At 47.0% G+C, this 22,982-nt stretch overlaps 2 protein-coding genes across 24 annotated transcripts; both read left to right on the top strand.

Moving 5' to 3' along the window:
- Nucleotides 1–32: 32 nt before the first annotated feature.
- LOC121592684 (DIS3-like exonuclease 2) lies at nt 33–4,641 on the top strand. The gene is made up of 2 exons (XM_041914348.1): nt 33–3,836; nt 3,902–4,641. Exons 1-2 carry the CDS (start codon nt 408–410, stop codon nt 4,169–4,171), a joined length of 3,699 nt encoding a protein of 1,232 aa, XP_041770282.1. The 5' UTR covers nt 33–407; the 3' UTR covers nt 4,172–4,641.
- A 311-nt stretch (nt 4,642–4,952) lies between these two features.
- On the top strand, nt 4,953–21,092 carry LOC121592687 (epsin-1). Of its 23 annotated transcripts, none has more exons than XM_041914360.1 (15): nt 4,955–5,068; nt 7,065–7,136; nt 7,317–7,346; nt 14,394–15,252; nt 15,644–15,897; nt 16,007–16,297; nt 16,383–16,612; nt 16,698–16,869; nt 16,938–17,252; nt 17,321–17,527; nt 17,631–17,799; nt 17,887–18,161; nt 18,232–18,324; nt 18,667–19,170; nt 20,608–21,092. In XM_041914360.1, coding segments are annotated over exons 4-15 (2,580 nt in total). In that variant the 5' UTR covers nt 4,955–5,068; nt 7,065–7,136; nt 7,317–7,346; nt 14,394–15,251; the 3' UTR covers nt 20,677–21,092. The 23 variants fall into 23 exon arrangements, with proteins under 23 accessions (XP_041770295.1, XP_041770311.1, XP_041770294.1 ...); XM_041914365.1 differs by having other exon boundaries at nt 5,067–5,152; nt 7,065–7,346; nt 14,394–14,467; nt 14,877–15,252; XM_041914366.1 differs by having other exon boundaries at nt 5,067–5,152; nt 7,065–7,346; nt 14,394–14,462; nt 14,877–15,252.
- Nucleotides 21,093–22,982: the final 1,890 nt, after the last annotated feature.

Below are 22,982 nucleotides of genomic sequence, written 5' to 3' on the forward strand. Positions count from 1 at the left end.
ACACAGAGCGCTTCAGCTGTCAAACGAACGCCGTTCGCAAATGAAGGACGGATTATTCTATTTTCCTTATTAAAAATACAGAAATACGCTTTTGTATTTGATATGGTGTCCAAAAAATAATTGAAATTCGTTAGTTTTTTCTTTATCCAACAGATGGAAAGTAATCTTTCTTTACTTTCCACAAATGATCGCCATGTCTGTTGATCGACAGTCTGTTTACCTTGTTTCACACACCACCACCACTACCACAACACAAGGGTTGGTTTTACCCCCCTTTGCGGGTAGCAGGGTTAAAAAGGGGAAGGTGGTGTAAATCCTGAAAGAAGACAAAGTTGGCATCGTAATCGGAGAGTATTTCGTGAAGTTGGCACATATTGTGTAAAGAGCTCCGAGAGTGAGAGTGCATCATGTCAGATGAAGAGTTCTTCCGTGAAATAAGGGAAACAATGATCGACGATACGCGCAAAATGTTGGAAAATGCTGGCTCATCGAGTGGCAGGAAGGGATTAGCGAAAGATAGCAGCAAAAATACCTCCACCTCCACCACCCCGCGGAAAGTGGAGAGCGTGTCGAACGGAGAAACGGAAAGCGGTACGGCGAAAGCAGTGCTGAGTGAACCACTTAGCGCACTGGACGGTAAATCGAAACACGTAAAACCATCTTCTACCTCGTCACACTTACCCCATACGAGGGCGGAAAAGACGTCGGACAGGGGCGGTAAGAAAAGGGAACCCAAGTGGAATCTGGCGGAAATGAATCAAGGTTCGGAAATGGGGGATACCAACACTACTGCTACAGCGAATGCAGAATCGACTGAAAAGGCGACGATGGAACTGGTTACCCTGCAGCTTGAGCCCAGTGGCGAGCGGAAGAAGCCACCGGTGGCGGCTCCAAACAATGCAACAGTGAGCAACAGTGATGCGGCCGAGTCTGATGACGATGATTCACCTCCGCCAGTCGGGGTGCCGGAGGAAGCAACGGACAAGGACCGAACGAAAGCTAGAAAGTTGAAAAAGGAAATGAAGCGCAAGGTAAAGGAAGCGACCAAGCTGCAGGAGCTGAATAAGAAGAAGCAGGGCAAGGATGGTCCAGGCAAGGATCAGTTATCGCAGCTGACCAGACAGATCCAATCGATACAGGCACAGATAGAGAATTTGAAGAAGGCAGCCAGACTGGATAACGCACCAGGTGCAGGCAGACGGGATAAAACAAGAGAGAATCCACTGAAAGCAGCACGATCCGTATCGGAATCGAGCAGCAGAAAGGAAACGAAACGAAAGGACAAGCCACAACCCGCACCAAGTACGAGCAATGCAGTCACGAGCGTATCGGTGGTCGGTGGCGATGAGTTGCCACGGGAGCATCGACTGCTCGTTCAGTTGTTTATGCTTAGCTCCAACCAGCGGAAAAAGTTCCTCGAGCGGCAGGGAATGGAGCTCGGCCTACTTACTCCCCATCCGCACAAGAAGCACGTTGTGTTGGTCAACAAGGACATTCAGCATGTGGCCGAAGGGTTAGCTACGCAGGCCAGGCAGTATCTTGCCGAATGTAGAGAAGCTGCACTGCCGGCAGCATCGAAAAAGCAACATAAAGACCCATCCCTCCAGGGAGCCACTGCCAACTCCAGCCACGACAGTAGCAACTTGAAACCGAAACGATATAGCAGAGGAACGTACGAGGAGCAGGTCACTTACCTGCTGAACGATGGCAATGTACGCTCGGAGGAGGACTACGACCCGCGCCTTATCCTTCTAGACATCCGGGACAAAGCGAAGGAAATCATTCAGGAACGGTTGGACACATTCGTGCAAGGGTTGGTGACACTGAATGTCGGCTACGTCATCGAGGGCTTTGTGCGCATCAACGCTCGCAACAATATGCAATCGTTCGTGGATGATGCATCGCAGGTGGGCAACGTTTACATCAATTCCATTCTGCTGCGCCGCTGCGCCATGGAAGGTGATCGAGTGCGGGTGTTTGTGATGCCTCAGGCACCATCGGATGATTCCGCCACCAGTCCAAAGGCAAATGGAAACGATGAGTCGGCGGAAGAGGACGCAGTGCAGCAGGCAGGGGGGAAAACTACGCAAAACAGTGTCGGCTTCGTAGTGGCAATTTTGGAGAAGCGGCACAACCGGCAGTGCGTTGGCAAGTTCCTTGCAGCGGCACCGGGTAAGAAACATTATCGCGTGTTCATGCCAAGGGACATGCGCATACCACCGGTGCGTGTGTTTAAGCAGGACTGGCCAAACGCACTGCTGAGCACAAACATCGCCAAGCTGAAGGACGATAAGGAGGAGAAGGAAGATCGCAAGGTGCCGCAAACGAGCGACGTGGATGTAACGGACGTCCTGTACCAAGCAGAAATCATCGAGTGGCAGGATGAGGTCCCGATCGGCACGATACTGAAATCGATCGGCAAGTGTGGCGTGCTAGAGGTGGAAAATGAATCCATCCTCGTCGAGCACAACCTGGACGTGACGCCGTACGGGGAAGCCATTCTGGCACAGCTGCCGGCCGTTCCGTACTGCATACCGCAGGAGGAACTCGAGCGGCGGGAAGATCTGCGCGGGGAGTGCATCTTCACGATCGATCCGGCGACGGCACGCGATCTGGATGATGCGCTGAGCTGCAAGCAGCTCGAGAATGGCAATTATCAAATCGGGGTGCACATATCGGACGTAACGTACTTCCTGCGGGAAAGCTCTCCGCTGGACGAGCTGGTAAAGCTGAGGGCCACCTCCATCTACATGGTGGACACGGTGTACCACATGCTGCCGAAGCAGCTGTGCAACACGTGCTCTCTACTGCCCGGAGAAGATAAGCTGGCCTTTTCCGTGTTCTGGGAGATGCAGCCCGATGGGACGGTGCTGAGTACGCGCTTCGCTCGCACCGTCATCAACTCGTGCTCGCAGCTCTCCTACGAACACGCGCAGCTAATGCTGGACAATCCGAGCTGTGAGGTGGAGGAGGATCAGTTCCCGGAAATTATGCACGGCTACAACGCCAAACAGCTGTGCAAGATTGTCAATACGCTGCAATCGATCGCGGTGCAGCTGCGCCAGCGGCGCATGGACGATGGGTGTCTGAAGATTAATCAGCCCAAACTCACCTTCCGCCTCGATCCTGCCACCGGTCGGCCGATCGAGTACGGTGTGTACAAGGTGCGCCCGAGCAATGAGATGATTGAAGATTTCATGCTGCTTGCCAACACTTCCGTTGCGAATGCGATCTACAAGGCATTCCCGGAAATTTCGCTACTGCGCGCCCACAGCCCGCCGGCCGAGAACATGATGAAGAATCTCGTCCGCACGCTGTCCCTGCATGGGCACGCCCTATCGTACGCCAGTCCGAAGGACATCCGGGAGTGTATGGAAACGATCATCAGTACGTCGGAGAACCCGGACGCTACCCGGAGCGTGCTGAGTGTGCTGCTCGCCAAACCGATGATCCGGGCACAGTACTACTGTTCGCTGTATGCGACCACGCCCGAGCACTTTATGCATTACGCGTTGGCCATACCGATGTACACGCACTTTACCAGCCCCATCCGACGGTACGCCGATTGTCTGGTGCATCGAGTGCTGGCCGCCGCGCTAGCGATCGATGTGCAGCCGAAACGGTCGCCCGAGGAGCTGCAGTGTCTGGCCATGATTTGCAACGAGAAAAAGTACAACGCCAAGTGTGCGGGCGAGGCAAGTTCGCTGCTGTACTTCCGCCACTGGTTGGAGGCTGTGGGAGATTACGAAACGGAGGCTGCCGTTATGGGATATGCCGCCCATCATATCGAGCTGGTGCTGATACACTCCGGCATTGTGCTGAAAGCTGCCACTAAGGTAAGATTGGATCGATTGGATGACACGGGTATGGAATGTGCACTAACGCTTAGTTCCACTTCTAGAAACTGTCCACCGTTGCCACGGTCGTGTATAAACCGACCGAACCGGTCGCGAGCTGCATGCTAATTCCGAACGATACCTCCATACCACCGGTCGAGTTGACAATCTTTACCAAGGTTCGTGTCACGGTAAAGGTCATAAAGGATACGATCATCGTATGTTCAGTTCTTCCCATCGCAACGAAGGAACAATCCGCTTCAACGGTGGCGCAAACCGTTGAGCAATCGGTGACTGATTTAAGCGAGGAAATGAAATCCGCTCGCATCTACTAGAACGATCTTAAGTGTTTGCATTTGCATCACAGCATAGAACGTTACGTTTCCCCCTGTGCAACGGATACTCTTTTTTCGTTCAATTTTTCACGTAGTTTTACTTTAATTTAACGTACCATTGTGTCTATAAAAACGCGCATTTGGGCACCATTTTAGGGAGTTTACCAGCCCTACGAGACGCACAAATAATTGTGTAAAGTAAATGTTTTTTTTTTTTATTTGTAAGCTTGCAATTAGGGCCGCGGTTACTTTGTACAGACGATGTACTCTGTACGACTTAATAGTAAGACTGCTGTCCGAGTTCACACCACTCATGTGATCCTTCCAACACGTTTGGATCACTTATCGGCGGCTTTGGGTACAAAACGTAACGTGTCGCAAATAGCCGTATCGAGTCAGAATAGGTTTTAGATAAAAAAAAAGAAAAAAAAATCAAATATTTTAATAATAACGTATCTGCACGCAAATACCACAAACCCCCATGACCGCTGTGCCTACGTCAAAAGGGTAGAATTATTGAGAAAATATTTATGAGAACGTTGCGACTGCCGCAATTAAATGCAAGCATAAGTTAAACAAAGACGATAAACAACTGCAACTTCAAAACGTTCGGGAAACATTTGCTATGGGAAACGATATCCGTGCCAAACGGCTCGACCGGTTGGTGAACTCAACTACGCACTGAAAACAGTTTGACTTTTGCTTCAGCCACGCTGGATGGCAGGGGCAGCGGCGCGCTTGTGTGCGTGTGTATCGTTCCGTATGAATGGGGAAGCAAAAGCCACCACTACCATTAGAAACCGTCCGCAAAAGAGAGTAAAAAAGTAACAGCAGCAACAAGAAAGGGAGTGTGTGCAACCCTTAGCGCAGCACTGGGCTAGAAAACGACACGAAAAGGTACACAGAGTGGATTGCTGTCGCTGAGCAAATGCACCAATAGTAACGTTACGCAGCGTTAAATCGGCACGGATTTATCGTACGGTATTGTAACAGGCTGGTGAGGCTGTGTAAAGGCAGCTGTGTTAAAAAGTGTATTTACGTACGCGAATGGCCTGTGAAGGTGGAAAAGAAATTACGAGAAACATTTCCCATTTCGTATTTACACGATCATGTGTGTGTGTGTGTGTCTGTGTGTGTGTGGTAGTGTCTGTGCGTAATTCTCGGGATGGTGTTGCAAAGTAGGCGACGCGATGTGAAAGCTGCTACTGCCTTTGCGGAACCGAACTGAACAGGCACGCAAAAACAGGGAGAAAGTTAGAAATTGCGCTTATCCAAACCGATGTCCTGCACACGGTTAAGGGTGGGCGCAATATGGGAAGAGGGGCTTGTGGCGAGGAAACGGAAGCAACCCCCTCCATACGGGGGTGCGTTTGTTATTGGAGGGGGGGGGGGTCGGTCGTGCGAGCTAAATGGAAAGATTGCTGCCTGGTTTAAACTAAAGTCAAACTGGAGCTGCCTCCAATGGGTGGTGATTTTAAATTCAAAGGGTGCCAGAAAGCTTGTTTTTGGCTGGCTTAAGCTGTATCACACAAAATTGGTGAAGAAATCTGATCATCCGTCAGTCTCCTCCCAGAAGAAGATGTTGTGTTGCATTCCATTCGTTGCGGCAGTGGGTAAATACCGAACGGAGGCTGCCTCGGCAGATGTGTGGTGGAGACGAAGATGATGAGAGCGTAGGATGTGCTGGTGGTGGTGGTAGTGGCTGCAAGTCATCACGATCACGACGAACGGAAGCAAATGAACGTGAGAAGGTCTCTGAATTTCTACATCAACAGAACGGAAATCGATTTGAGGCGAGCACAGCAACATCAAAGGGCATGGGTGACTTTGTTGCTCAAACGCAAGAACGGAAGTTTGCCGCTAGTCGCATTGGGAATTCCAGTAGGAAGCAAGAAGCAGGAAAGGAGATAGAGACAACTGAAAGAGCACAAAAAGTAGTGATTGATTGTGCATACATACTATCCAGCTGTAGCTACACGATAGTACGACACAAATCAGAGTGAACCAGAATGATTGTGTGTTTGTATGTGTGTGTATATGTTTTTGCCCCAACTGCGGGCCGCTAAGTGCTATTAGTAATGGTTCCTTGGAGGGGTGGAAGCGTCTAGAAGCAGAAACACACAGTGTCGATTGCCACAAAGTAACAATTGGAGTGTATATGGAACGTAAGAAGCCCCAAAACAAGGCAAGTGAATAACACTAAATGGTGCGGCAGGCGCAGCTGGCAGATGAAACCGAGCATTGACTCAACGCAGCATAAAACTCCACATCTGCGATACATTCCATGTGCCTGTTTGCGTATGTGTGTGTGTGTTTTGGTGTGTGTGAATGTGTACATCTGTGGAATGTGCTGTTTGATGAATCTCGGCGTAGGCATTAACAGCATCGCCTGCTGCACCAGCACCAGCGCTCCCCTGACAACACAGAGAGACGGACGGAAGTGTCTTTTGTGCGTGTGACAGTTACCTAGATACACAAAGAACCCGGAGAAGCAGAGTAGAAGCAAGGCAAAAGGGTGTATTTTTTAAGCAAAAGGTAAAATAAGCGAAGAAAAAGCCGACAAAGCGAGAGCATAACAAAAACAGCGACACAACGACAGCGACAACCGCGGCGGTGAAGACGACGACGTTTTTCAAGGACAACAGTGAATGCGCGCGTGAGGGACCGGCCTGGGAGGGACCGGTTGTGTGTGTGTGTCTTTCGTAGAATGGATCTCGCTACTTTCATTCATTCCTTTCCGGAGCGAACGAAGTAGTGTATGAACGTGTCTGTGTGATAGTGCGCGGTGTAAAAGTTGTATTTCGTTTGTTTTCAATGGGGATGCGCGAAGTGGAAATAGTAATTTTACGCAATGATTACATTTGCTTTCTAAATTCATCCCCCTTTGATGTAGATTTTTTGTTTGATTGAGTGTTTGCACTGAATCAGCAGCCAGATTGATTGTAACGAAAACAGCTTACATCCTGTAAGTGTGCTTCAAAGCGTCTGTGTGTGTGTGCTTGTTGTTTGCATTCTGTTTGTGTGCCTGTGTGTGCTTGTGTGTGCCCCTTGTGGTGTGGGCTGTGTTTGTTTTATACAATTGAAATCAATCGAAAATTTAGTTCAAATTCCTATTAATACATGTCTGTACCGATCGATTTGAAAGTGTGGCGCTCCGCTTTGGTTTAATGCGAAGGTAAGTGGGTCACTTTTTAATGTTCGAACACAACTTTAACGGTGGTGCTTCAAGCATGCCATGTTTGTTCTAGTTGCAATATGCCAAATTATCACTGCTTCCTACTGATATTTTCTGTTTTTCTAAAGCTCCGAGAACTAACCCACATGTTAGATATACGAAATTATTAGATGCCTCATCCGGGAATGTTTCATGACTCATGAAAGGCAGTTATGCTTCGATCCATCATCCAGAACAATCAAGTGTTTGTGAAGAATGTGATCATTTTAGAACGGAAAAAACCCTTTTTTAAAGTTCTGTGAAGAAGAAACAGCTAGCAAACTTTAATTCACGATACAAATGCTATTCACCTGCTAAGAGACCTTCCTGGCGGCACCCTCCGCCTAACGGTACGCAAACGCAAGCGACCGCCGTTTATTGCCGCAACGTGTTGAGAAACGTCAAGTGTGTCTGCTCTTGTTGGTGCGTACACTTCCGCCTACTCCGTCTTGATTGCAAGGCTGCTAAAAAGATTCGCTTTGCGTTCCTTCAATTAAACGGGCGTTTTTTTTTGTTTTCGGTTAGTGCACCAACACAAACCAACGGAGCCGACGAGATCGATCAATAATATACTTACCGTGTGGCAGTCACTGACTCGCCCCACGAACGCAACTGATCGCTAAGAGCGCCGGCGGCAATCGCCATAACTGGTTCACCTTCTCGCGGTCCACCCCATTACTACTATGCCTGGTGGAGGTTAAAGTTTTTTGACCGGCCGTGCAGCAGTTCCTTCTTCCGGGCGCTAGAGTGTCCACACTGGGCTAAACCAGACCGAACGGTGTATATCTCATGCGACTTTATCGCATATCGGATAAATCACCTCGAGTCCTGGACCCCATTCTTTCGTCCTCTACCTTCTACGCTTTTGAACTAATAAAGCGTTTGTGGGAGGATGGAATTGCGTCATGATAGTGCGACAAAAAGCGACTTCCAACACGAAGAGCAAGACAGAGTTGATGTACACAAGAATGAATCGCATCGGACGTACAGCAGAATGTAGAAACGACACATAGGCACTAAATGCATCCCGACGTGTGCAGTCACACCGGGGGCGTCACACTGCAGCACGGGGGAAAGGGTGGACGATTTGCTTCATTATCTGCTCGTTCAGTGAGCAGCACGTACGTAGCAGCGCGCAAATATCAAGGGTAGGAGACAGTGCAGTTGCAGTGCAAAAGGAAGTAGTGTAGTAGTCGCCGCGCAGTACTACCGGCACACACTGTGATGGTGTAGTGGTGGGGAACCGGCGTCACAGTCATTCCGGCGTCATCCACATCATCATCATCATCATCATCATCAGCATGCTTGAAGCTTGGCTTGGCCTGACGTTGAAGGTAATTTCATTTTTGCACAAGAACGTGGAACGTTTATGTCGTCTGACGAGAGGAATTTCCATCTCAGTGAGCGGTGGCGGACTGGCTGGGTTGCTGGGGAAACCGATGAAAAATGGCTCTCTTGTCGCCGGTTTTCTGTTATTCTGTACGTGCAAGTAGAGCGTTGCAAAAGCGTTGGATTGTTCCTTGGAACTTGTCTTGTTTTTGGGGGTTTGAGCACTTGGTTTTTATGAAAAGTGAACGTGCCCAGCGAAAAGAGTTGTACATCCACTTCCGACTTCAATTTTCCTCGAATCATCTATGATGGGGCTTCTGCCTGCAAAGCCGATAAGCGGGACAGCTTACGTCATGGGAGCTTTTGTAGTCTTTGTTTGAGACATTCTCACCCGTCACCGTGGGACATGCAACAAGTATCTGATAGCGCGGTGGCTTGTTTTCTTTCGATTTTTCATTTGTCATCAATAGAAATGTAAACGCTCTAGACATTTGCTTCGCTGCGATCACCAATACTGCTGTGCGCTAAACGGGAGTGTGGAAACACAAACCGACACAAACAGTAGGTTGTGGTGAAGGCTTAAGTAGTGTTGTGCCCGTATCTTATCGGTGTGCAGCAAAATTCCAAACCAGTCAGTGGTCAGTTTAGTGGATGTTGATGGAGTAGAGCAAGTGGAATCGGAAAAACGCCTCAAGGCTTTGCTCAAGCGGATGATAATTCAATTATGCCAGGCCCTTTCTGACACTTTGGTCTTGTCCAGCGCAATTAAAGCATGTTTACTTCGGATAAATATTGCCTGGTGGATTTAAAAAACTGGCAAATTTGAATGAATCCCCACCCTGCCCTGTAACATTGCTGTCCTGGGCAGGATCCCCTAGAGGTGTTGTACACAGAAACAAAAAAAGAGGGAGCCCACTAACGCCCCTTCACACGGACATAATATACACCGTAACTCACAACCGAGTAGGGTGCGGTTGATTGCATGTTCTTCGATCATGTTATATGTGCTGTTGATGATTTTGTATGGATGTGTGTGTATATGCTTTAATTTTCCCCCGACTTTTGCTTCTTCCGATTCTCTCCCCCCCCCCCCTCTCTCTCTCTCTCTCTCTCTCTCTCTCTCTCTCTCTCTCTCTCTCTCTCTCTCTCTCTTTCTCTGTCTTCCTTTGGTCATGCTTTTTGCAACGTGACCAAAAACGCAACACCTCCTAACACTGCTGTTGAGCAAGCTCCAGCGGTAGAATGGCAAGAAGAGAAATTTGACGAAGGAGAAGAAAAAAAACTACCCACCGTATGGATGAAGCCGGGGCAAGGAAGAAGGGAGCGGTAGGAGCAGAGGTTTGGTGAAAGTACGTTCGGTTTTCGCTGTCTGGAGCGCCCGGAGCTGTTCACACAATTGCGCATTAGATGGCGCCAATGCAGCACGCCAAGCACATTAGAAGCATAATTGTTGTTGTGTTGAAGCTAGATCATTTAAAATGACTCCATTTTGGCCACGGTTTGTTTGCATTAGTCATCCTTCCCTTCCCAAAAATGCACATTTCGCAATGCAGTGACACTAGCGCGGCTCGCCACTATACCGAAAGGGAAGGTGCTGATAAGAAGCTTGTGGTTAAATCGGTTTGGAAATGCGCTTGGATTTGGTGATAAATATCACCTCAAAACACACACACCCAACCCGATACAGACGATGGTGGTGGTGGTGGTGGTGGTGGTGGTAGTTGTGTCCGTTTACTAATGCCAATGACGTACGCTTGAAAGTCTCCTATACCGGGCAGTAGAGGCCAATAATCCCGTCGTCAGGGGGATTGGATTTTTGTAATTAGATAGTCGCCTGCTTCGACCTTCCCCAGCAAAGGATGGCAGGAAGTTGGTGGAACATTGGGAAGGAGGGTTGCTGCAAGGTAACTTCAGGGACAAACCACACACAAACACACACACACACACACACACACACACACACACACACACACGAAGAGGCGCATGGAGTTTCAGGAGTGGGAGTTCTCTGGCCAATAAATAATTATGCATTGCCCGAGGTCCACGCTAGCGGATTATTGGGAATGGTTTGGGCCAACAACGTGCAGCTCTGGTCACACGGCAGGAGATGGTGATGGTGGCTGCTAATCGCGAAGGGGGTTTCGGTCAACCTTTGGATACCGAGGACACTGTTATACCACTGTTTTGGAACGATCGGATAACTCGGTTATTGCTCGGTTGGGGAAAGACACCTGATAGTGTTCGGTTTCGATGGATTAAATAGAGCCAGCGTGGAAAGCTGGCTAGCTGGCTGGCGCCCTTGTTGGTTGTTCTTTTGGGTTCGACGGGTTTATTGAATTGTATCCTGTTAAACGAATCGGCAAGGGTAAACCCCCTTGCTGACATTTATGATGTCTTATCTTCAACCACATCTTCAAGAGTTTGATTCAAGTTTCCATTCGCCTTTTTTTTGTGCATCTCTCTCAGACAGGCAATCTGTGGCGAGAAATAAGGTCAATAGATATAAATGATCTGCCGGCATTTTTCTTTCTTATTCGGACACCAACATTGTGCATTGTCTGGCGTCGTTGTGTGTTTTTGCACGACTGCGGGCGGACGGACGGAGGAGTGCATTATTTGGCGAAGCGAAACAGTGGCAGGTCGGATGAACAGGGGTTTGCTGATAAAAAATAAAAAAATAGCAAAATTCCACTTGATCCCTTTGCACACGACGACCTTTCTGGCCGGGGAGGGGTTTGGTCTCGTCTGGAGAAGATGTGGATTTTCGCAAGGAGCCAGAGCCAGCGTGAATGCAAATTAAATTATCAGCTACGATCGTAAAAATCGGTCCATGAAACATTGTTTACTGTTGTTCAGTCGAAGTGGAGAAGGACCCGAGAACGGTTTATCTGATATTTATAGAAGCTTTAAAGTTGTCTGAGCAAGGTTGAAGGTATGCTTTTTTTGTAGATCTTGTTGCTGTCTTGCTGCGAGTCAGAATCCTTTGGTCCTACACTCTTCATCATTCTAGGGTAGATGATGATCAACCATCGCGATCAAACATCTGTTGTTGTTTGCTATCTTTTTGCAGCTCCTCTTGGAGCTCTGCACTGTTCCAATTTCTATACAACCTTCCCTGGTTGGGCAGCCTTTGTTTTTTTTGCTGGACAAATGCAGTTTTTTGCGCTACTTCTTACAGCACGCTAGCCAAGTGGTCACATGTGTGTACCACTCCCACTCTGGCCCTTTCTTTTTTTGGCATGTTCTAGCTAGGAGAAAGACGTAAAAAATGCCACGCGAATCCGCTCCTCCCTTTCCCGCTTTGCCTGAAGTCCTGCCCCAACGGTGGGTGATGGTAAAAGCAGCAAATTAAATTATCCTTTGTCGACTCGGTTGTGGCCCATCGTTTGTCGCGTAACATGCAGCACAAACTGCTGTGTTCTGTGTTTGTGTGCGAGTGTGTGTGTTTACTAGCCTGACGCCAAGGACAGCGAATCCGCTCAGCGACAGTCAGTCATCGACTGTGATGCGTACCGTAAGGAGGAAGATTGTTTTACCTTCGGTGCTCAGACAAGAACCTTAGTTTTGCTTTCTTGCTACAATTTGAAAAGTTACTTCTAGAAACTACACACAGAATCCAAAATGTCACAGCAAGTGTCGTTAACTGCAAGTGTGTAAAAACGGTGTGTACCAAAGTGTTCGCTTCTAGATAAGCTTTGCGAATATTGCCTTAAAACGTAAAGTGTTTGTGTCTCTCTATAAAGCAGAGAAATAACGAGTTTGAACACACAAAAAAACGTACGAACTCAAACGAAGCTAAAGAGAGACCAAGGCAAGGTTTGCTCTTCCACCCACACAGTGGTGCCGTTTGGTGATAACGGAGTTATCTTTGCGCGAAGATAACCGCTTACTCTGGCGTCTGGTGTTGTGTGGCGTTTGATGTTAATTGTCGCAAGGGTGTGGACTCAGCTTCGTGCCTTAGTAGCTCCGTTTGTTGTGGCCAGCATTCCGATCACCTGGTGGACTTGGTGTGTATTAAAGTGTGTATTGGATAAGTCAAATCACGTCCAGTCCCCATGTGTGTAGGAAACAGGAACAGGAAGTGGCTTTCCGTGTGAGTTTGCGTTTTGTTTGAAAACATATCAAAGGAAGGGGAGAACGTTCATCAGTGTTCTACTGATCTACATTCTTCAAGACAAAACAACAACAACTCTAAGAAGAATCGTGTGTCCTCCTTCCCTGTGCATACGCAAGTTCTATCGCGTTTGCACCTTCTGATCTTCGTACAGCGAGACGATCGTTTCAGCCTTCGCCGAAGAAAACCAGACAAACGGGTTTTTTGTGTACCCCCTTTGCGTATCGAAGTATGCTGTGGAAATGCTGTCAGTGTGCAGTTTTTGCTACTATGTTAATTGTTTGTTTACGATCTGCTGCTGCTGCTGCTGTGACCCTGTGTGGTCTCTCCGGCAGCGAAGGGAAGTGTTTACGTGAAGGATTTCATACAGATATCGGCAATTCATGATCGTTGTGTGATGCGTAAAACGGTCTTCGATCTTCGTACTGGTGGCATTTATTAGCTGAGCATTTGCTGTATAGTACAAGTACAAGATTTATGGTTTATGGATGTGAAATGTTTGTTAGGAATTCTGCTGATTGGAGGACACAGCAGCAGCTCACTTTGAGCAATAAATATTGAGTTTTTTTTGTGGCTTGAGCAAGTAAGTGAGCCCAAGAAACACGATCGTCGTACATCAAGATAGCAAGCATTTTTTTTCTATGGCATTTCTTTCGCCAATCTACCCCGTATTATCTCGAACTAGCTTTGCGAATTTTATAGTTACAATGATAATGGTCTCGGCTTTCATGCGGGAACGTAAGCGGAACAGCGGAATAGATCGAACTGGAGAAAATAGAAAAAGAAAATGGGGAAAAAAATAAATAAAATCCGCCAACACCAGTGGCCGCCGATTGCTCAACGAACCGTGGCCGTGGTGCGCATTTCGTACCAAGCGTGATGGTGGTGGGTAGTACCGTTCGATGCTATTATATGGCACATACAGGCTGGCACATGTGTGTAGGGGCTTTGCTGCTGCATCGAACTGCTTCAGCACACCTACGGGGGAGGGCTTTGACTCCGAAACCTGAGCTGTCCGATGCGCCTGGCGCGCAGAAGGAATTCATGCAGTGTGTGTTGTATGTACACTAATGGCAGGCTGGCTGCACACGAGTTCAAAGTCAAAGTGTAGCGGTGGTTTGCGTTCTGCAGAACGGCTCGTACACGTAGTAAGCTGCGGAGGTCGATTGCATGCATTCATTGCGCTTCTGGAGGGGGCAGTGGGAAACGATGTCGTGGCTTACCACGTTATGAAACTGAAACTGAGAATTGTGCAAAGGTCTAAGAAGCCGCCTGCACGTGCATTGAACTGCTCAATGGTGTCCAACAATGTGGTCTCAAAGACTTTCTGCGGAAAAGTCTTGACCTGGGAATGGTTTACATGAAAGAATTTTGTGATACTTTAAGCTTTTTTAAATCAATATTTTGAATTGATTGGAATGGTTTCTATACAAGACTAAGTGAAACTTTTCCAATTAAAACAAAATAACTACTTCCGTGCTACTTACAGCATATGTTTCCACCTCACTCACAACCTCATTCTAATGTCGTTCTTTTTTTCCAATTTATCACCTTCCCAAATGCAGTTAATTGAGCCCCCTAACCAACCGACACAACCACCTGACGCAGGCTGAATTCTTCAAAAATCACCCAACGTAAGGTACACTGTTGCCTTCGCAGCCATCGCCGCCTACTGCTAAGTTGTGTTCACCTGCCTAAATGCTGTAAACAAGCACTGAGATACATCCTGCTGATTGTTGACTAGGATCAACAGTATAATCATCATCGCCGTTTGCAATTGCTTCGTAAAAAGGACATTGCGTGTGTTGTGTGTTCTGTGTGCGTGCCTCTCTCCTGCTGCTTTGGCATGCTGTGTAACAACAACGACGACCCGATGAAGAAGTAGTAGTATCCGTATTTGGGGTTTCCTTTTTTCAGTTTCCACGATCGTGTTGTGTTTTTTCTTAGTTTTATTTGCAAAGACATTCGTTTTTGTGAGTTTCTGTTACTGCGTTTTTGTATTTATATTTTGTGTTTAATAGTGTTTAATTGTATAGTTTATTCTGCAGTAGAAAGATTGCTTTCAATCCAAAACTACCCGTAAGAGCGAGCGAGGGAGAGATAAAGAGATCACGTAATAGAAATTGAACAAGGATAGCAAAGTTCAAACAAATTTGCATCGTGTATACTAATCCGTTTGCGTATAAGTGTTTTGTGTAAAGTGTATTGAACGAACGTGCAAAGTGCTCGCGCGTGTGTGTGTTTGTGTGTTTGTGTGTGCGTATTTTATTTTAATTTATTACGACACCAGATTTCATCTGGCACCGAGGACACACTTTGTACCCACTTCGGAACAGGAGGGCTAAGTAAACCCACAACAAAGAGAGTAAAAGAGAGAGAGAGAGGATACTCTAGGAAAGACCAGAGCCAGACAACACGTCAAAAGTAAGTTGGTTCAGTACTCTTTTTGTAAAAACAGATTTGCATACGGGGTACCTACGTGCATGGTGTAACTGCGTGTTGTCCAACACGACATAACTTAATTATTAGTCCACCTTCTTGGGGAACCATTTCTCCGGACGAAACCACTTTATTTGTGTGTGTTTCCGGTCAACTGCTTTCGGTGACCGTAGTTAGTTGGCTTCACTAGAATATGTATAACCCTTCGTAAGAAGCGACGGGGTATAGCGAGGAAATATACAGGTTGAAATCAATCTAAAGATTTTTCAAAAGGAAATTAGTTAAAAATATCATCTGTTAAATGAACTATACGAGGATTTTCAATATGTTGGTATTAATTTTATTCTCTTCGTTTCTCACTCCCCTGCCTTGACAGTGAGGAAAACCGACACACAAATGAACGTAGCTGGCATACGTCGCAACATCAAGAACCTCGCCCACAACTACTCCGATGCGCAGGTGAAGGTGCGGGAAGCCACCTCGAACGACCCATGGGGCCCTTCGTCCACGATCATGGCGGAGATTGCCGACCTCACGTACAACGTGGTGGCCTTCTCCGAAATCATGCAGATGATCTGGAAGCGCATGAACGACCATGGCAAAAACTGGCGGCACGTGTACAAGGCACTGGTAAGCTTTGCTCGAACCGCTAGCCGCTGCACCGACTCGAAAAGGAACTTGATACTAACGGCCCGTTCTTCTCTTTCTTTGCCTCTCTCTTTTTATGCCGCGCATGCAGCTACTGCTGGAGTACCTCATCAAAACGGGTACGGAGAAGGTGGCGCAACAGTGCAAGGAAAATATCTACGCCATCCAAACGCTGAAGGAATTCCAGTACATGGAGGAGGGCAAGGATCAGGGCATGCACGTGCGCGAAAAGGCGAAACAGCTCGTATCGCTGCTAAAGGATGACGAGCGGCTGAAGAACGAGCGGGCCCGTGCCCTGAAGGCGAAGGAACGTTTCGCCCGAACGGCGAGCGGGTTCGGTAGCGATGGTTCGATCGATGGTCCAACGCAGCGTGACCCAAGGGTAAGGGGAGGGCGGTGGGGAAATACGACTACTGATTGGTGGGAAAATCCGCTCACTCAACACGCGTCCCTTTTTCGTTTTCCAGCCACCGAACTGGGGCGAAGGCGAACCGATTGCGGGGGCAGCAACGAGCGGTGTCGGCAAGCCGGTGTCTGAGATTGAGTTCGTGCGACCGCAGACGGTCGGCGAGGAGGAATTGCAGCTGCAGCTAGCGATGGCTATGTCGCGCGAGGAAGCGGAACAGGAGGAGCAAAAGCGCCGCAGCGACGATGTTCGATTGCAGTTGGCACTCAGCCAAAGCGAGCAGGACTTCAAGTAGGTGGACTAGGGGTGGAAAAAATCGGCTTACGGATTTGGCAGAAAAAAGACGCCTCATTGGTTCATTTTTTGCTTTTAACAGGAAAGACGGCGATCCCCCAGCAGGAAGTAGCGCGTTGGTGGATTTGTTGGACATTTCTTTCGGAGCGGCATCCATAAGCAGCCCGTCTCAGCAACCGCTCGCCGGTCCCTCCGGTACCAGTGGTACGATCGATCCTTGGGGAATGCCCGTTGCCGGTGGATCCCGACCGACGGTAGGCGTAACAAGATACACCTGTTTGGTGGCATCATAACTAATACCCTTCGATTTTCCCATCTCCAGACGACGGATCCCTGGTCGCGAACCTCATCTCCGCCGGCGGTAGTAGATCCGTGGCTAAACACTGCATCGGCCCTACCTACGGCGGGACCATCCACCTCGAAACCTCCGCTGCTTGGAGCGGACACGTGGCAACCGCGCACACAATCGCCCTCGGTAACGTCTGGTTCGTCGGTTGAGGGTTGGTTGCAAAATGGTGCAGGTGCAGGTGCCGCTGCTGCCGCCGGACCGATGATGATGAATGGTGCCGGAGCTTCAAATGGAAACCTGGACCCGTGGTACAGCAAAACGAATGCTGTCCCTATTGGAGCTACTGCGGTATGTTTATAGCTGAATTTTGGGTTATAATGCACCTTTCTAAAACGCGCCATTCTTTTTGCTTTTAGCCTCCCATGGGCGTTGCATCTGGCGATCCTTGGCAAGCGAATAAACGATCCACGCCCGTGCCTACTGCTGCTGCTGCTGCTGCCAGTGGTGATCCGTGGCAGGCAAACACATCTGCTGTTAAGCTAGACCCGTGGGCTCCAGTTAGCAATAACTCAGCCACGGGAAGTGTTGGAGATTTGGAAGCTACCTTTGGCGCAGCTGGTGGAGTAAGTATTCTAGCTACACTACAGCTCGTTAGCGCTGTTTAACTTTAACTAAACTAATTGGTGTGAAACTTATGATATGTGGTTGTCTTGCTTCTGTTTCTAGCCTCTGATGAATCGACCCTCGCCCGTTGGTGCTATCACTTCACCGGTTTCCGATCTGGACGAGTTTGACATTATTACCAAGCGGGCGGCAAGCAACAACAGTAGCGGCAGCACCACCAACAACAATAATAATCACAATGCCGCTAGCAACAATCTGAATAACAACAGTTGTAAGTGCCAGCTCCCCAGTGCAAGGGGTGAATTAACAATCCAATTGCTTACGTTTCCACTTTCCCGCCCCAACAACAACACACCAGCACTGCTTCTCGGGGACCTAGATCCACTGTCATCCTCCGGCACGAACTCGAGCTCACCCAGCATGGGCGCGTCGACGGCCGCAAAGAAGACACCGCAATCGTTCCTCGGCGAAAACTCGGCCCTCGTAAACCTGGACAATCTAATCAAACCAATGCCGAGCGGTGGCAGTGTGGCAGCAGCGGCCACATCGTCCGCGGCTTACAATCCGTTCGGCGAAACCGGCGGTGCCGGTGCACCCGTACAGAAGAACCTATTCCAACAGAATCAACCTCAGGTGAGTGTCCTAGACGGGTGGTGCGTATCATACGGATGGTGTTTAATCTGTAATCCGCTCCTCGTTTCAGGTTCCGTCCATCAATCAATTGAAACAGTCCCCGTTCCCAGTAACGCTTAATCAGGACCCATGGGCACCGGTTGCAAACATGACCACAGCGCAAGTGAGTATCCACGGAAACACGCACAAAGCGTTAGTCTTGAGTTTTAGATTTAAAAAATGGGGAAGTAATGACGAAACAGACGAAGAAGCGACAGGTGTTTGCGTGTAATGTTACTGCTACTAACATTGCATTTGTCTCGCATTGAAAACTGTGCGCATATGGTGTGGTTTTCTTTTGTTAAATCAAACTAATCGCAAGCTATGCTCTTAAACGCATGGGAATGAAGAAGGACATACTGTGCGAATTAGCTTTAATTTCGTTTTCTTTCCTTGTCGCATCAACCTGCGACTATGCTTACGGTGCATATACTGGAACGTGATCACTCATTACACTCCAACAAAGCCAACTGCTGATGAGGACGAAACGGAATACTTTCCGTTCCCAACGGTTGATGTGAATGCAAACAGTGAGCTTTCATCAGCCTCTTACGCACGTGCGGCTACCGATTACCAACAGCAATACCAACAACAGCAGCCACAAAATTGGCCACCTCCAACGGCTCACTTGGAACACATCGACTGTCGTCTCAACGATACCGGTGTTACCATCGAGGATGACATTTTCAACACCAACTACGCAATCGCACCTTCCGCAGCGCCGGGTGGCAACATCGAACGACATCTGTCTGCTGCACAGCTGGATAGTACGCGCCCACTGCGTCAGCTGTACGATTTCCACTTTGCTGTCGATGACGATACGCTCGATGTTGCCGGTCCTGGTGGAGGAGGGACGTCGGCTTTTACTACTACTACTACTACAGACGCTTTCAATCATAATGACAATCGTCAGGGTGGTGGCAATAATACGACCTTTGCTGATACATGTCACGCTAACAACAATTACCACGTGAGTCGTAGAAGAGTGTGTGCCCTCTGGCCGTCACACTTGTGCGGTTGTATCGCTAGTGATCGAGAAGAAAGAGCTCGTGTTAGCTTCTGGTTGTCGTGTCATACAGTGGTAGCTTTGGATTTGTTAGTTTGACTTCGTTACATCGAATATGTGAGAAATAACTGCTCGATTTCATAGATTTTGAAGACATCAACGGTCTCTCATCGTTGTTACATCGCTTAATTGCTCAATGCAATAACATACTTCTTATTTTCTTTTCTCTTTTTATCCAATTAATATTCTTCTCTATTCTTAACATGTTCCTTCCAACACTCATTTTGCTCTTGTTCATCGTAACCTTGCTATTGATCGTCTATTTTTCTCTTTCTCTCTAAAATTTCAAACCTTCAGCACGCCACGTCCAGTAGTAATGGGGCATGGACGCTAAAATAGAACGTCCCTTAACAATCGTGCGCGTGTTAAATCGGAAAAAACCTTTCCTCACCTTTCATCCATTTCCCTCATCCTAACTATCCACACCACTGCCTCCCTCCCTCGATTCCTCTCATTTCCCCCACTGTAGGTAGTAATTTATCCGATCGTCCGTTAAATAATCCTGTCGTGTTGTGCGCATTGGACCTTCATTGGGTGTGCTGCTTCCATGGGCTGACTGGCAGGCTGGTGCAACAGGAATTTGGTGATTTGGGCTGAATCTTCTATCACAAACCACAAACAAACCAACAAAACGTGTGCTCCAGTAACATGCTTGTGCTTGTGCGGTGATTGTATGCTTTAGTATATGCCCGGGTAATGCCCCCAGCAACATCAACAGAACATCCATCACCCTCTCTCCCTCTCTACAACACAACCCAAGCTGCTGCCTCCTTCTGCTACGTGCGTGTACTTATGTGTGTGCGTATGTGTTTGCATTCCCTTGTACGGGTTTGGGCGCCGGATCGAACCTGCGACATCGACCACGTGTACCACACCTCTGAGGAACAACAACTGTCTGTTTTATCCCGCTCGTTCAGTGTGTGTGTGTGTATCCTACGGTAGCGAAAAATGCTCGCTTCTGGTAAAGTTGTTTTGTTTCAGTGTGTTTTGGCGGGTGTGTTGTTTTATTTGTATTGCTTGTTATGTTTTTTATTGCATTTCATCTCATATTTTTGCTTCCATTTACGTTTGCATTGTTTTATGTTATTATCATCTTTTTCTCTACACCAAGCACCTTATCTTTTGTTTTTTATATATTAATTGTTTGCCATTATGCCTTTACTAACATAAACACATTCTATTTTTACATTGTTTTACTGTTTTTAATTCAATTTTGTAGTCAAAGAAAAAGATTTTCACCTTTATACTTCCAGTATGTTTTTTTGTCTTATTGTTCAAATGCTATAAACTATCATAACAACCTTTTCTAATAAAGTTTTCTTCTGTACTACCACTTGACAGGCCAATCTAAACAATAACAATAGCGCTCCCTGGATGAATCCTCAATCGTCGAATCCATTCCTCTCGTAACCAGTTCCCACAACCCAGCTTAGATGTCCGTGGCGCAGTGCGCCCCTGGCAACATCCGCAGAACCTTCGTGCTCTCGACCCAACCATTAGCAAGGGTGCAATCAAAATGAGCTTGTTATGTGTATGGAACATGAAGCAAGCGCCGAGAGGGCGTTGAGATACAATCACAAGAGGGGGTAGTAGATGAAAAAGGTGAGAAGAAAGGCACGGATAACGTGAAATGTAAACCTAACCAAACCAAGTTTTTAAAAAATGGAGAGGGAGAACAGTAGCAGAACCCAGGAGGCAATACGACACTAAACTCACACTAACCAACCAACCAAGAATAGGGTAGTGAAGCAAAATCAAGCAAACAGGAATAGAATACATCGAGCTAGTTTTCTACGTTTCTAACCGGAACCGGAAATCACCTTTAACGTAAGCATCTGAAATTGATGGTAGAAAACCAATTGGCAGGATGAGAGGGGAAAAAGCCCTCATCACATTTTGAGTCATTTACATCTACACACACACACACACATGCACACAAACTTTCTCCTACATGTGAATTGTGCAACGGAAATCGTATTTCAATAAGCTTACCGACCCATGCAGTCGCTGTTCTTGAGGGGGGAATGGATCAGAAACACCGGGAATGGAGAACAAAGCCAGCAACAAAAATTCTCTAATTCTGTTCGCTGTATTGGTGTACTGGCTGGCCAATTTCACTTCACTGGATTATACCGCGCTCGATGGTTTCCTCCAAAAAAACGTGATTTCAGATAAAAAGTTCCACAATTTGTTGGAAGAAAGAGAGGATGATATCGAAAGAAAAAAAAAGGAGAGGGAGATCGAGACACTTGTTAGTGAAACAACGATTCTGCAGCGACTGTAACAATGTGTGTGTATGTGTGTGTCGGAAGAACAACAGAACTGGCCGGCAGGAAGTAGGAGGAGAAGAGGATAGGAAGAATTTATGCAAATTAATGAAAAATGCCTTATACTAGTTGAAGAAAGAAGAAAAAAACGATGGAAACGCAAGGAGAGAGAGACTACATTGTGTAAGCTCTTAAAATAATACTACAGCTACTACTAAATGATAAATGCAACACTGATACCACAACACACTAACCCCGGGAGGAAGAGGGAAACATGTATGTGCGTTTGTCGGATTAAGAAAAGAAACATAAGGATAATTTCGGGGAAAAATAGGATGTTCAGAAAATTGGCACTTTTTATTAGCTAGATTAGGACTAAGTTCATTTAATTGGATGATCATCTTCTTGTATGATCATTGTTTTTGGCTCCCTTCTTAACAGTTTACATTGTACTCAAAAGCAGCATCTCCTTTGGGTACTTTCTTTTGAGCCTTTGTTCTATTGTATTGACAAAGTTGAATTGGTTACTCCTAAATTGACAATGTCCTAATGTCCACCGTATTTGTTTATGTTGATCCCCAGGAAGTATGAATGTACACAGTTTAATTTATTATATTTGCTTCCTTGGAACAACTGACAAAATGTGTGTGCGCGTGCGAGAGTCCGAGTCACGTGGAAGAGATTTGGCGCAAAGCTCGCGCAAACTATTGTGCTATTATACGTTCTATTCTGTTCTTGAGATCTATTTCTATTTCTTTATGCTACCGTTGGCTCCTTCCGTTTCATTGCTCTTTAATGTATTATTTAGCGTAAGATAACGCAAAGGTCGGTCTTATTTCATTGGTTGGGACGGACTATGATTTAAAAATAAAGGAATCGAACAACAATGATAGTAAGTGGCACGGAGGAGGAGAAAATTAGTGGTTTTCGTCAATCGTCGGAGGACGTCGTGGTTGGCTAATTGTATTGAACCTTTTTCTATTATACCACCAGGCGATGGGGGGGGGGGGGAGGGGGGGGAATTGGACACGATGCGTTAAGGGAAGGGTTAGGGGGAAGGATGCGTCACACAATTATATTGCAAAAATGGAACATGGAACCTCCAACGAATGTGTTGGGAATTTTGTGTTCACTAGTGTGGGTGAAATGTGTCTAGTGAAAAAAAAAGCAAACTCTTCATCCTTTCTTAGAATGATACAGAAAAAAACAACCGATTGTTTGTATAGGGATAAAAGGGCAGGATGCTAAAACAAAATGGCAAAAAGTAACAACAAACAAAAAAACTATATATACATGAGCAAGTGAAATTATATATATATTTTTAAAATTCTGAATAAACAAATAATTGATTTTCAAGGACATGGCATGGCAAGGACACTCTTGGCTTAAAAAAGGGTAGTGGGTCCTCCAAACCTGTTGATGATGATAATCACTCCGAGCCTGTTGATC

Source organism: Anopheles merus, chromosome 2L, assembly GCF_017562075.2.
Source record: "Anopheles merus strain MAF chromosome 2L, AmerM5.1, whole genome shotgun sequence".
NCBI lineage: Eukaryota > Metazoa > Arthropoda > Insecta > Diptera > Culicidae > Anopheles > Anopheles merus.